A 13081-nucleotide genomic window follows, 5' to 3' on the forward strand; every position below is an offset into this window, starting at 1 on the left:
AGGAGTTGGGGTAGCTCTGTTAATAAGGGATGAGATTAGTGCAGTAGTGAGAAGAGGGTCGTAAATCTGTGGAATTCTCTACCCGAGAGCTGTGGAGGCTGGGTCACTGAATATATTTAAGGTGGAGATAAACAGATTTTTGAATGATAAGGGAGTAAAGGGTTATAGGGAGCGGGCGGGGAAGTGGAGCTGAGCTCAAGATCAGATCAGCCATGATCTTATTGAATGGCGGAACAGGCTTGAGGGGCCGTATGGCCTACTCCTGCTCCCATTTCTTATGTTCTTATGTTTTTATCCTCACAGTGAATGCCCGCTATCCAGGGAGCGCACATGATGTTTTCATCCTGCGTGAGAGCAGTGTCTCACGAATGTTTCAGCGACAAAGACAAGGCCAGAGCAGGCTGATCGAGGACAAAGGATACGGCCTGGCCACCTGCTCATGATCCCCCTGAGGAACCCTGCCACAGAAGCTGAGCAGCACTATAATGAGAGCCATGCAGCCACCCGCAACATCATTGAACAGACAATTGGCATGCTTAAGCAGCGCTTTCGATGCCTAGACTGCTCTGGAGGCAGCCTTCAATACTCCCCTCGATAGCTCTCCAAATTCATTGTCGTGTGCTGCATGCTGTACAACTTATCCATCATGAGGGGCCAGGCATTGTCAGTGGGCATTGCAGGACCACCTCAGAAGGTGGTGGAGGAGGACAAGGAAGAGGAGCCTGGTGAGGAAGCCACGTTTGACCACAACCACAGCGGATGCAGCATGGAGATGTGGCCGCTGCAAGTGCATTATGTCGGCAGCTCATCAATGACCGGTTTGGTTGAATGGAGAAGGTGACGTTGCAGCGATGACTCGTTACTGTATGCCGGCTAATCTACACTTACTTCTGCAATGAGATGCAAGATACCAATGGCAAAGGTCAAACAAACATTTTTATACACATGAATTATTAATAATGTCCCCCCCCCCCCCCCAACCCCACAAACTATACAATGGCTAAAGTAAGAGTAAAGAAAGGCAAAACTGCTTCCTGCAGTGAACTGTAAAAAAAACACTTCTTCCTGCAGTGAGCAAAATGTAAAAAAAGACAAAACTGCTTCCTGCAGTGAGCAAAATGTAAAGAAACTGTAAACTGCTTCCTGCAGTGAACAAACTGTAAACAAATACAATACTGCTTCCTGCAGTGAGCAAAATGTAAAGAAACTGTAAACTGCTTCCTACAGTGAGCAAAATGTAAAGAAACTGTAAACTGCTTCCTGCAGTGAACAAATTGTAAAAGAAATACAATACTGCTTCCTGCAGTGAACAAATGGTAAAGAGACTGTAAACTGCTTCCTGCAGCAACACTACTCACACAACTTTATACAATTTTGTAAATGCTACATAGAGCCATGAGCACCAACTTGTGCCAGGCCTTAATGGTTCTTAGCCATACTTTGCCCCCACTTCCCTTCAACCCCCTCCCATGCCTGCTGCTTCACCTCAATGAGGCCTCAGTGCCTACAGCAAGGCTGCTCGAGGGCTGCTGTGTTGGAGGGCCAGACAATACAGACTGCATCTAAGGACGCGCTGGGTCAGCTCTTGGCCTGGAAAGCCCGGTGTGGACTGCTGCAGTTCATCATCAGCAGGAGCAGTCACTGGTGGCTGGGGTGTCAACCGTGTATGGTGCATGGTTGGCGACTGAGTGGTGGGAGACAAAATGCTGTCATCCTGAGGAAGGACAGCATCTTCCATTTCCTGGGAGTGACTCACTCGTCAATGGGGCTGGGCCTGAACATCCGGAACACGATGTGTCACCACAACTTGCTGGACTGTTTCGGTACCATCCCTTCCCTGTTGCACAGCGGGGAACGGAGAGAGTATGGTAGCATACATCGACTGCATCACTTGACCGAACAGAAGCGTAACTTGTGCTTGCGATATGTCCGAGTCTGTGGTGTGATCAAAGGCACGCGCCACATTCTCTGGAACTCCACTGTTGCTGCTCGAGGCCACCAGCCTTTGTGTGTGGGCAATGATGGCCTCGTTGGAATCATAACTTGCAACGACAATCTGCGACACTGCTTCCACAACAGTCGCAGTAAGCTTGTCAATGCTTTCTGGGATTCTTACCACTGCATCCATAAGCTCACGGTACATTCCAATGGTTTACCTAGACATTTCCACCAAGTTCAGTTTCATGTCTGACTGTCGTTGAGCAGACTGCCTTTGCCGATTCACCCTCCAGAGAGCTGGCCTGCGAGATTCCTCTCTCGCACTGCATTGCCGTACGCGACTGGGGCCAGGAGCCTCCTACTCCTCAAACGCCAGGAAATCCGCCTCGTCCCCAGATGTAGTTAGTCCAGACGAGGCAACTGGTGGGCTCTGAGACTGAGGCAGAACACTCTCTTCCCCTCCTTCATCGTCTCCCCCATGGCCAGATGCAGAGGGCTCGCTTGAAGGATGCTGCACTCTTGGCCGATCATCTGGAAGCAGAAAACAATAGATGTGTGGTTAACAACAGGGGAGGGGGCAGGGTGATATGAGGAAGGTGGCATTGCACATGTTCATTTGAAGTCCCGCCTCCACTTCATTATATGTCTCAATGCAGTCGCTTCATTCGCTCTATACATTTACATACCCTCAGTAACTGAAGGGGGCTCAGCATTGCCCAAGGCAACTGCCCGAGCTGGTACACCAATGACGGCTGACACCTGTTCCTCGACATCAGTCAGTGGCAATACTTGGGGCGGCCCTCCGCCTCTTCACAGCTGCTCCCTCCTGTTGTGGGAGTGCTTAGACTGCAATGAGAAGAATAAGAAGGGTTCAGAAAGGGTTTCGCTGCTGTTGTGGCACATATGCCTACCATTGTACAATAGGTGCAACTGTGTGAGTGTTCTAGTGGCTTCTGTGCAATCTGTTTGGATGTTGCATGAGCTTCGTGAGCGATTGTTAGGAGGTCAGAGGAATGTAACATGGAGGCTGTTGGTGATCTTTCTGAAAAGCCTCGCAGCAATGGGAGTGTATTGTGAGGAAGGATGTAAATTATTGAGTTTATGTGCATCAATCATTAGAGGCCAAAGGATCCAGAAGTAAACCTTCATCTTTGTCATGCATTGTGAAAGTCACCTCACAGACTCTTGAGAGGGATCATATGCATGAAAAACTTCACATCATGTGTGAGATTCATGTTAGAAGTCATAGAAACATAGAAATATAGAAAATAGGTGCAGGAGTAGACCATTCAGCCCTTCGAGCCTGCACCGCCATTCAATAAGATCATGGCTGATCATTCCTTCAGTACCTCTTTCCTGCTTTCTCTCCATACCCCTTGATCCCCTTAACCGTAAGGGCCATATCTAACTCTCTCTTGAATATATCCAGTGAACTGGCATCAACAATTCTCTGCGGCAGGGAATTCCACAGGTTAACAACTCTCTGAGTGAAGAAGTTTCTCCTCATCTCAGTCCTAAATGGCTTACCCCTTATCCTTCGACTGTGTCCCCTGGTTCTGGACTTCCCCAACATCGGGAACATTCTTCCTGCATCTATCCTGTCCAATCCCGTCAGAATCTTATACGTTTCTATGAGATCCCCTCTCATCCTTCTAAACTCCAGTAAATAAAGGCCCAGTTGATCCAGTCTCTCCTCATATGACAGCCCAGCCATCCCTGGAATCAGTCTGGTGAACCTTCGTTGCACTCCCTCAATAGCAAGAACGTCCTTCCTCAGACTAGGAGACCAAAACTGAACACAATATTCCAGGTGAGGCCTCACTAAGGCCCTGTACAGCTGCAGTAAGACTTCCCTGCTTCTATATTCAAATCCCCTAGCTATGAAGGCCAACATACCATTTGCCTTCTTCACCGCCTGCTGTACCTGCATGCCCACTTTCATGACACCCAGGTCTCATTGCACCTCCCCTTTTCCTAATCTGCCGCCATTCAGATAATATTCTGCCTTTGCGTTTTTGCCCCCAAAATGGATAACCTCACATTTATCCACATTATACTGCATCTGCCATGCATTTGCCCACTCACCTAACCTGTCGAAGTCACGCTGCAGCCTCTTAGCGTCCTCCTCACAGCTCACACCACCACCCAGTTTAGTGTCATCCGCAAACTTGGAGATATTACACTTTATTCCTTCATCTAAATCGTTAATGTACATTGTAAAGAGCTGGGGTCCCAGCACGGAGGCCTGCGGCACTCCACAAGTCACTGCCTGCCATTCTGAAAAGGACCAATTTATCCCCACTCTCTGCTTCATGTCTGCCAACCAGTTCTCCATCCACGTCAGTATATTACCCCCAATACCATGTGCTTTGATTTTGCACACCAATCTCTTGTGCGGGACCTTGTCAAAAGCCTTTTGAAAGTCCAAATACACCACACCCACTGGTTCTCCCTTGTCCACTCTGCTAGTTACATCCTCAAAAGATTCCAGAAAATTCGTCAAGCATAATTTCCCCTTCATAAATCTATGCTGACTTGGTCCGATCCTGTCACTGCTTTCCAAATGCGCTGCTATTTCATCCTTAATGATTAATTCCAACATTTTCCCCACTACTGATGTCAGGCTAACCGGTCTATAATTACCCGTTTTCTCTCTCCCTCCTTTTTTAAAAAGTGGTGTTACATTAGCTACCCTCCAGTCCATAGGAACTGATCCAGAGTCGATAGACTGTTGGAAAATGATCACCAATGCATCTACTATTTCTAGGGCCGCTTCCTTGAGTACTCTGGGATGCAGACTATCAGGCCCCGAGGATTTATCGGACTTCAATCCCATCAATTTCCCTAACACAATTTCCTGCCTAATAAGAATATCCTTCAGTTCCTCCTTCTCACTAGACCCACTGTCACCTAGTACCTTCGGAAGGTTATTTGTATTTTCCTTCGTGAAGACAGAACCGAAGTATTGGTTCAATTGGTCTGCCATTTCTTTGTTCCCCATTATAAATTCACCTGACTCTGACTGCAAGGGACCTATGTTTGTATTTACTAATCTTTTTCTCTTCACATATTTATTAAAGCTTTCGCAATCAGTTTTTATATTCACTGCAAGTTTCCTCTCATACTCTATTTTCCCCCTCCTAATTAAACCCTTAGTCCTCCTCTGTTGAATTCTAAATTTCTCCCAGTCCTCAGGTTTGTTGCTTTTTCTGGACAATTTATATGCCTCTTCCTTGGCTTTAACATTATCCTTAATTTCCTTTGTTAGCCATGGTTGAGCCGCCTTCCCAGTTTTATTTTTACTCCAGACAGGGATGAACAATTGCTGAAGTTCATCCATGTGATCTTTAAATGCATATCCACCGTCAACCCTTTAAGTATCCTTTGCCAGTCCATTTGAGCCAATTCACGTCTCAATACCGTCGAAGTTACCTTTCCTTAAGTTTAGGACCCTAGTTTCCGAATTAACTTTGTCACTCTCCATCTTAGCAAGGAATTCTACCATATTATGGTCACTTTTCCCCCAGGGACCTCGCACAACAAGATTGCTAATTAGTCCCTTCTCATTACACATTACCCAGTCTAGGATAGCCAGCTCCCTGGTTGGTTCCTCGACATATTGGTCTAGAAAACCATCCCTAATACACTGCAGGAAATCCTCCTCCACCGCATTGCTACCAATTAGGTTAGCCCAATCAATATGTAGATTAAAGTCGCCCATGATTACTGCTGTACCTTTATTGCACACATCCCTTATTTCTTGTTTGATGCTGTCCCCAACCTCACTACTACTATTTGATGGTTTATACACAACTCCCACTAGCGTTTTCTGCCCTTTAGAACTCCGCAGCTCCACCCATACCGATTCCACATCATCCAGGCTAATGTCCTTCCTTACAATTGCATTGATTTCTTCTTTAACCAGCAACGCCACCCCGCCTCCTTTTCCTTTCTGTCTATCCTTCCTAAATGCTGAATACCTTTGGATGTTGAGTTCCCAGCCTTGGCCACCCTGGAGCCATGTCTCCGTGATGCCAATCACATCGTATCCGTTAACTGCTATCTGCACAGTTAATTCATCCACCTTAGAGGCATACATAAATGCAAATGGTACTCACCCTAACAAACTTGGTAAGGTTATTGAACTTTTTACGCCACTGTGTGACACTTGTGGCCATGGCGTCTGAAGCAGACACCACCGGAGCAATCTCCCTCCATATTCGTTTAAAAACAGGTAGCAGTGGTCTAGTTCCCCCTGCAAGATTTTGTGAGGACCACCTCCTCTCCACCACACTCATTAACGCCTCACAGGTGAAGCGCCTGGCATGCTGCCTTCCCTCCTAATCCTCCATCTCAGCAGACGTGGGTGAAGTGGGGTGGTTTATATGCACATGTGTGCAGGAAGCTGCCGTGCCCTGCATTAGCATTTGCGACCAGGAAAAAAAATTGTGCATGCGCAAAATGGCTGCCTCCTTTAACGACAGAAGCTTCAGCTCAGACGCACAAAGCCCATTTGGCAATGTCTGACTTAATGCCAATGCTCCTCCGACTTACTTTTTCAACGAAACTTGCAGTCGAAGGTGCAAACTATTTTCAGGCGCTAACTTTAACACGGCGCCGGGATTAACACTCCAAAATTCAAAAAGCCCCAAATCCAGCCCTAGGTTCTTTATAGATGTTCAGGATTGCAATGGGCCGCTGCTGATATGTTCAGGCACCTGCTGCTGAAAATATTATTTTTTACCCAAAGCATTCAGAGTCACTTCAACCCTTGGAAAACGATAATGTCTAAGACCAAGGCAAATGATACAGGAAGATTTAGCTCAAGCAAAATTGGTCACCAATATGGAAATGTGTAAGTTTCTACTGTTCCAACAGAATCACAGAATCATAGAAAATTACGGCATAGAAGGAGGCCATTTGGCCCGTCGTGCCTGTGCTGACTCTTTGAAAGGACAGTCGTGCTTAGTCCCACCCACCCCCGCTTTTGTCTGCAATCCTGTAAGTTCCTTATCCTCAAGTATTTATTTTACTCCCTTTTAAAATTATTTGCAGAATCAGCTTCCACCACCTCTTCAGGTAGAGCGTTCCAGATCCCGACAACTATGAGTGAAAAAAATTCTCCTCATTGCTCCTCTAAATCTTTTTCCAATGATTTTGAATCTATGACCTCAAGTTATTGACCCACTCACCAGAGGGAAAAAATATTGTCCATCTACTCTAGTAAAACCGTTCATCATCTTGAAAACCTCTATTAGGTCATCTCGTCACATTCTCTGTTCCAAGGAGAACAGTCCTAGCTTTTCCAACCTCTCCTAAACTGAATTCCCTTATCCCTGATTTCATCCTGGTAAATCTCCTCTGTACACTTCCTAAGAGCTTCACATCTTTTCTGAAGTCTGGTGCCCAGAATTGTCCACAATACTCCAGTTGAGGCCAAATCAGTGAGTTATAAAATTTCAGCATGATCTCTTTGCTTTTCTAGTCCCCTATGTATAAACCCATGAAACCACATGCATTTTTACCCACCTTATCAACTTATCCTTTCTTAATGTTTCTTACATTACAACAGTGACTACACTTTTTTAAAAAAGTACTTCATTGGCTGTAAAGCATTTTGGGATGTCTGGTGCTATATAAATGCAATGCCTTTATTTTTCTTTTTTTTAAGGATTTGTGTATATGGACACCAAGGTCTCTCTGCTCATCTACCCTTTTCAAAGTCTTTCTGTATTAGTCCTTCCAGAGAACATTCCTTAATTTCTCCAAAACCATTTTCAATCTGTGCAAGTAATTCCATGTCCAGAAGTTGTGGATTACTCATCAAAAGGTGTGAAAAGCTGACCAAGAATCAATTTCAAAAAGTGGGGGAATAGACCTGGTAGGACTGTTGTTGACCAAAAACTCTGCATGTTTGGAATTTCCCGAAAAAACCAAGAGAAAAAAAAAGTTGTTAAAAAAATATATACTGTTTTTTGGAGCGGGCGAGGGGAAATACTTCAGATATATCGGGCTAGAAATTCGATTCTCAGCGGTAACGGTAGTTTTTCGCCAAAATTGTTATTTCATAACAGATTATTTGGTCATTGTTACGTTGCAGTTTGTGGGACCTTGCTATGTGCAAACTGGCTGCCGCATTTCCTACATTACAACAGTGACTACACTTCAAAAGTACTTCAGTCCGAGGCAGTCCTTAGGAATCGAGGAAGACTTGCTTCCATTCCTGAAGTGAGTTCTTTGTTGGCTGAACAGTCCAATACGAGAGCCACAGACTCTGTCACAGGTGGGACAGATAGTCCTTGAGGGAAGGGGTGGGTGAGACTGGTTTGTCGCACTCTCTTTCCATTGCCTGCGCTTGATTTCTGCACGCTCTCGGCATTGAGACTCGAGGTGCTCAGCGCCCTCTTGGATGCACTTTCTCCACTTTAGGGCGGTCTTTGGCCAGGGACTCCTAGGTATCAGTGGGGTTGTCGCACTTTATCAGGGAGGCTTTGAGGGTGTCCTTGTAACCTTTCTGCTGCCCACCTTTGACTCGTTTGCCGTGAAGGAGCTCCGCATAGAGCACTTGCTTTGGGAGTCTCGTGTCTCACATGCGAACTATGTGGCCTGCCCAGCGGAACTGATCGAATGTGGTCAGTGCTTCAGTGCTGGGGTGTTAGCCTGAACGAGGACGCTGATGTTGGTGTGCCTGTTCTCCAAGGGGATTTGTAGGATCTTGCAGAGACATCGTTGGTGATATTTCTCCAGCGACTTGTCTACTGTACATGGGTACATGGTCCATGTCTCTGAGTCATACAGGAGAGTGGGTATTACTACAGCCCTGTAGACCATGAGCTTGATAGCAGTTTTGAGGGCCTGGTCTTCAAACACTCTTTTCCTCAGGCGGCCGTGGGCTGCACTGGCGCACAGGAGGTGGTGTTGGATCTCGTTGTCGATGCCTGCTCTTGTTGATAGGAGGCTCCCGAGATATGGGAAGTGTCTCAACATGCAGGCTGTCATCCTTACCAACGGATCCAACACAGACCCAATCCATGTCCGGACCGGAGTCAAACAAGGCGGCGTCTCCGAATCTGAGGAAGGATGTTCTTGCTATTGAGGGAGTGCAGCGAAGATTCACCAGACTGATTCCCGGGATGGCAGGACTGACATATGAGGAGAGACTGGATCGGCTGGGCCTGCATTCACTGGAGTTTAGAAGGATGAGAGGGGATCTCATAGAAACATATAAAATTCTGACGGGACTGGACAGTTTAGATGCAGGAAGAATGTTCCGAATGTTGGGGAAGTCCAGAACCAGGGGACACTGTCTAAGGATAAGGGGGTAAGCCATTTAGGACTAGATGAGGAGAAACTTCTTCACTCAAAGAGTTGTTAACCTGTGGAATTCCCTACCGCACAGAGTTGTTGATGCCAGTTCATTGGATATATTCAAGCGGGAGTTAGATATGGCCCTTATGGCTAAAGGGATCAAGAGGTATGGAGAGAATGCAGGAAAGGGGTACTGAGGTGAATGATCAGCCATGTTTTATTGAATGGTGGTGCAGGCTCGAAGGGCCGAATGGCCTACTCCTGCACCTATTTTCTATGTTTCGATGTCATTGCGCCAACCCTCTTCTCAATCTTTCTCGCCGCCATGCTCCACCTCACAGTCAACAAGCTCCCCACTGGAGTGGAACTAAACTACAGAACCAGTGGGAACTTGTTCAACCTTCACCGTCTCCAGCCCAGGTCCAAGACACTGCCAAACTCTGTCGTCGAGCTACATAAACGGATGACGCCTGCATCTGCACACATACAGAGGCTGAACTCCAGGACATAGTCGACGTACGAAAGCATGGGCCTTACGCTAAACATATGTAAGACAAAGGTCCTCCACCAGCCTGTCCTCGCCGCATAACACTGTCCCTCGGTCATCAAGATCCACAGCATAGCCCTGGACACCATGGACCACTTCAATGACTGTAAAGCGTCCTGAAGTAAAAAAGACACTATATAAATTCAAAATTTTTTCCGCATGATAGGAGGCTAGTAACATTGGAGAAGAAAAAAATTAACCACGAATATATATTTTGCGCAGGTTTGTGGATTGGTAGGATTTAGTGCAAACTTATCAAAGGATTGAGTTGATATACATAAGGAACAGAAAATAAGTATTTTCTTGCCTCCTCAACCCTAAAATAAATTTAATGTTTAATTTTATCACCCTCACCCACCCAATGACTTATATAAAAGTGTTATTTGTAATATAATCGCTGCAAGATTACAGGAATTTGATCTGCTGCAGATTGTTGGGAAACAACACTACTTTATTATTATGAAGAGAAATAAAAAGAAACATTCCCTGGAGTGATTTAGGGAGTAATCTTAATTTTTAAGTTGTGTCCTTATGGTTTATGACATCATCTGACTCTTTCGATCAGATTACTGCTTTATAATCACTCGCAGGTGGTAGTTATTTTAAATGCAACAGAATCATAAAGCACGGAGGCCATTCGGCCCATCATGTCTGTGCCGGCTCTTTGAAAGAGCAATCCAATTAGTCCCCTTCTCCTGCTCTTCCCCCAGAGCCCTGGAACGTTTTACCCTTCAAGTATTTATTCAATTCCCTTTTGAAAGTTACGATTGAACCTGCTTCCACCATCCTTTCAGCCCGTGCATTTCGGATCATAACAACTCATTGCGATAAAAGAAACTCATCCCCCTTCTGATTCTTTTGCCAATGCCACTGGTAGATATTGATCAATCTCGTACCTCTTAATTAAGCTACCACAACAATCCTGCAAATGTGTTGCAATGTTGAAAAAAAATCACAACAATTTTATTCCCTTCTTCATTTTAATTAGCCTTTTCAGCATTGTTTTTGTAACTTTAGCGCCAATCTGATTTTATTTCCAGGGCAAGTTTCAGCAGCGATTCTGGTTTATACAGCAGAGCTTGAAAGAGAGAGAGAGAGAGAGCAATGGCGAGGAGAGGGTTAACCTCTGGCTGAGAGTAGAGAGCGAGCGAGGCCTGGTGTGGCTGCCGCCGCCGTCGCTACGACGAGGGGAAAGTTTGGTGAAAGTATTTGTGGGGGTGGGAAGAGCTTCAGGGAAAAGATTAAAAAAACTTTTAGCCGGATGTTGTGAGTGAAGGAGAAGATCCATTGACAGCAGATCCGAAGCAATGGTGCCCTAAAGAGAGGGCTTCGGAAACTCTTGCGAGAGGAGAAAAGGATGGAAAAATAGGAAAAGGACTCATTAGCAGGGAGCAAAAACAAATCAAGGAAGGGAGATTTCAGCGTCAGAAAGCAACGTACAGCCTCTGTTACCGGACTGTGTGCGTGTGTGAGTAACAGAGCGAGGGGAATACCGAGCTGCTTCGGATCTTGCTTGTTTAAAGCCAGCCGGGGAAAGCTTTCCCATTTTCCTGCCCAGATCTTCTTCCCACTCTCCCGCCTTGCTTCACCTGGGAGAGGAAGTCGGCTCCTTCCGGTTGTGTGTGGGGACTGATCTCGAAAGTCAGTGGGCTGCCTATTTAAAGCACCTGTATTGTGGCGGGGGGTGCAAAAACCAGCGCAACAATAATTCAACAAGCAAACCTGAATGAACTATCGGGACATTTCAGATCGGCTTTTACTGAAAAATTGCATTTATTTCTTTTTACAAAGTGGATTTATGTCATTCACAAACGTATTGGAACCAAATGAGGGGCGAAACAGACTCAATTTAAAATGTTTCAATGAATCTATTTAAACCATCATTTCCACTTAAAAAATATATAGTGTTTGCACTTGCACCTGAGCTGCTTATACCTGTCTCTCCCTGTGAGTGGGAACGGTGACGATGAGGAGGATTTAATTGCTATTAGTGAGAGGAATTGCAAACTCGCAGCCCAGCCCAACCTGGCCTCTCGTACCCAGGTAGCGCGCGGGCTCTCGCTCGCTCACTCACTCACCTGTGCCTCATCATGAAGGTGACCGTGCAGTTCGGCCGCACTGGGATCGTCGTGCCTTGCGGGGACGGGACCCTCAGCGTCCAACAGCTCATCCAGCAAGCCGTGCAGAGGTACTGCAAGAACACCGCCAAGGTAAGAAGGTGGACACACCCCACTACTCCAACACTGAAATCAACAGAAGAGAGCAAATGCTTACCTGTTGACAGGTTGCAATTCAACATGGCGACCCTGAAAAGTGTCAACTCTAAACAGGCAGTTTATTGTCACCAAGAGTTTTGTATTGCATGGCATTTTACACCATAGGTACAGGCCATTGGTTCCAGCTTGTCGATGTTCCACATGAGTCATAGAATGATAGAAAAGCAAAATACTGCGGATGCTGGAATCTGGAATAAAAACAGAAAATGCCGGAAATCTCAGCAGGTCAACCAGCATCTGTGGAGAAGAAGCAGAGTTAACATTTCGGGTGGATGACCCTTCGTCAGAACATCAGAGATTTCCAGCATTTTCTGTTTTTATATCATAAAATGGTTACAGCACAGAAGGAGGCCATTTGGCCTGACGAGCCCGTGCCAGCTCTCTGCAAGAGCGCTTGTGGTGAAGAAGGCAAAAGGTATGTTTACCTTCATAGCTAGGGGATTTGAGTATAGGAGCAAGGAGGTGTTACTGCAGTTGTACAGGGCCTTGGTGAGGTCTCACCTGGAATATTGTGTTCAGTTTTGATCTCCTAATCTGAGGAAGGACGTTCTTGCTATTGAGGGAGTGCAGCGAAGGTTCACCAGACTGATTCCCAGGATGGCAGGACTGACATATGAGGAGAGACGGGATCGACTGGGCCTGTATTCACTGGAGTTTCGAAGGATGCGAGGGGATCTCATAGAAGCATATAAAATTCTGACGGGACTGGACAGGTTAGATGCAGGAAGAATATTCACGATGTTGGGGAAGTCCAGAACCAGGGCACACAGTCTAAGGATAAGGGATAACATAGAAACATAGAAAATAGGTGCAGGAGTAGGCCATTCGGCCCTTCAAACCTGCACCGCCATTCAATAAGATCACGGCTGATCATTCCCTCAGTACTCCTTTCCCCCATATCTAACTCCCTCTTGAATATATTCAAATGAACTGGCATCACAACTCTCTGCGGTAGGGAATTCCATAGGTTAACAACTCTCTGAGTGAAGAAGTTTCTCCTCATCTCAGTCCT

At 46.0% G+C, this 13081-nt stretch overlaps 1 protein-coding gene across 2 annotated transcripts in view; it reads left to right on the forward strand.

Moving 5' to 3' along the window:
• Nucleotides 1-10970: 10970 nt before the first annotated feature.
• The window catches only part of LOC139260068 (partitioning defective 3 homolog B-like), a 1396127-nt gene continuing 1394016 nt past the window's right edge, over nucleotides 10971-13081 (forward strand). For both annotated transcript variants that reach the window (XM_070876196.1, XM_070876197.1), the window contains exon 1: nucleotides 10971-12003. In XM_070876196.1, the coding sequence (XP_070732297.1) occupies nucleotides 11884-12003 (120 nt within the window). In that variant the 5' untranslated portion in view covers nucleotides 10971-11883. The remainder of the gene's footprint in view (nucleotides 12004-13081) is intronic.

Source organism: Pristiophorus japonicus, chromosome 3 (assembly GCF_044704955.1).
Source record: "Pristiophorus japonicus isolate sPriJap1 chromosome 3, sPriJap1.hap1, whole genome shotgun sequence".
NCBI lineage: Eukaryota > Metazoa > Chordata > Chondrichthyes > Pristiophoridae > Pristiophorus > Pristiophorus japonicus.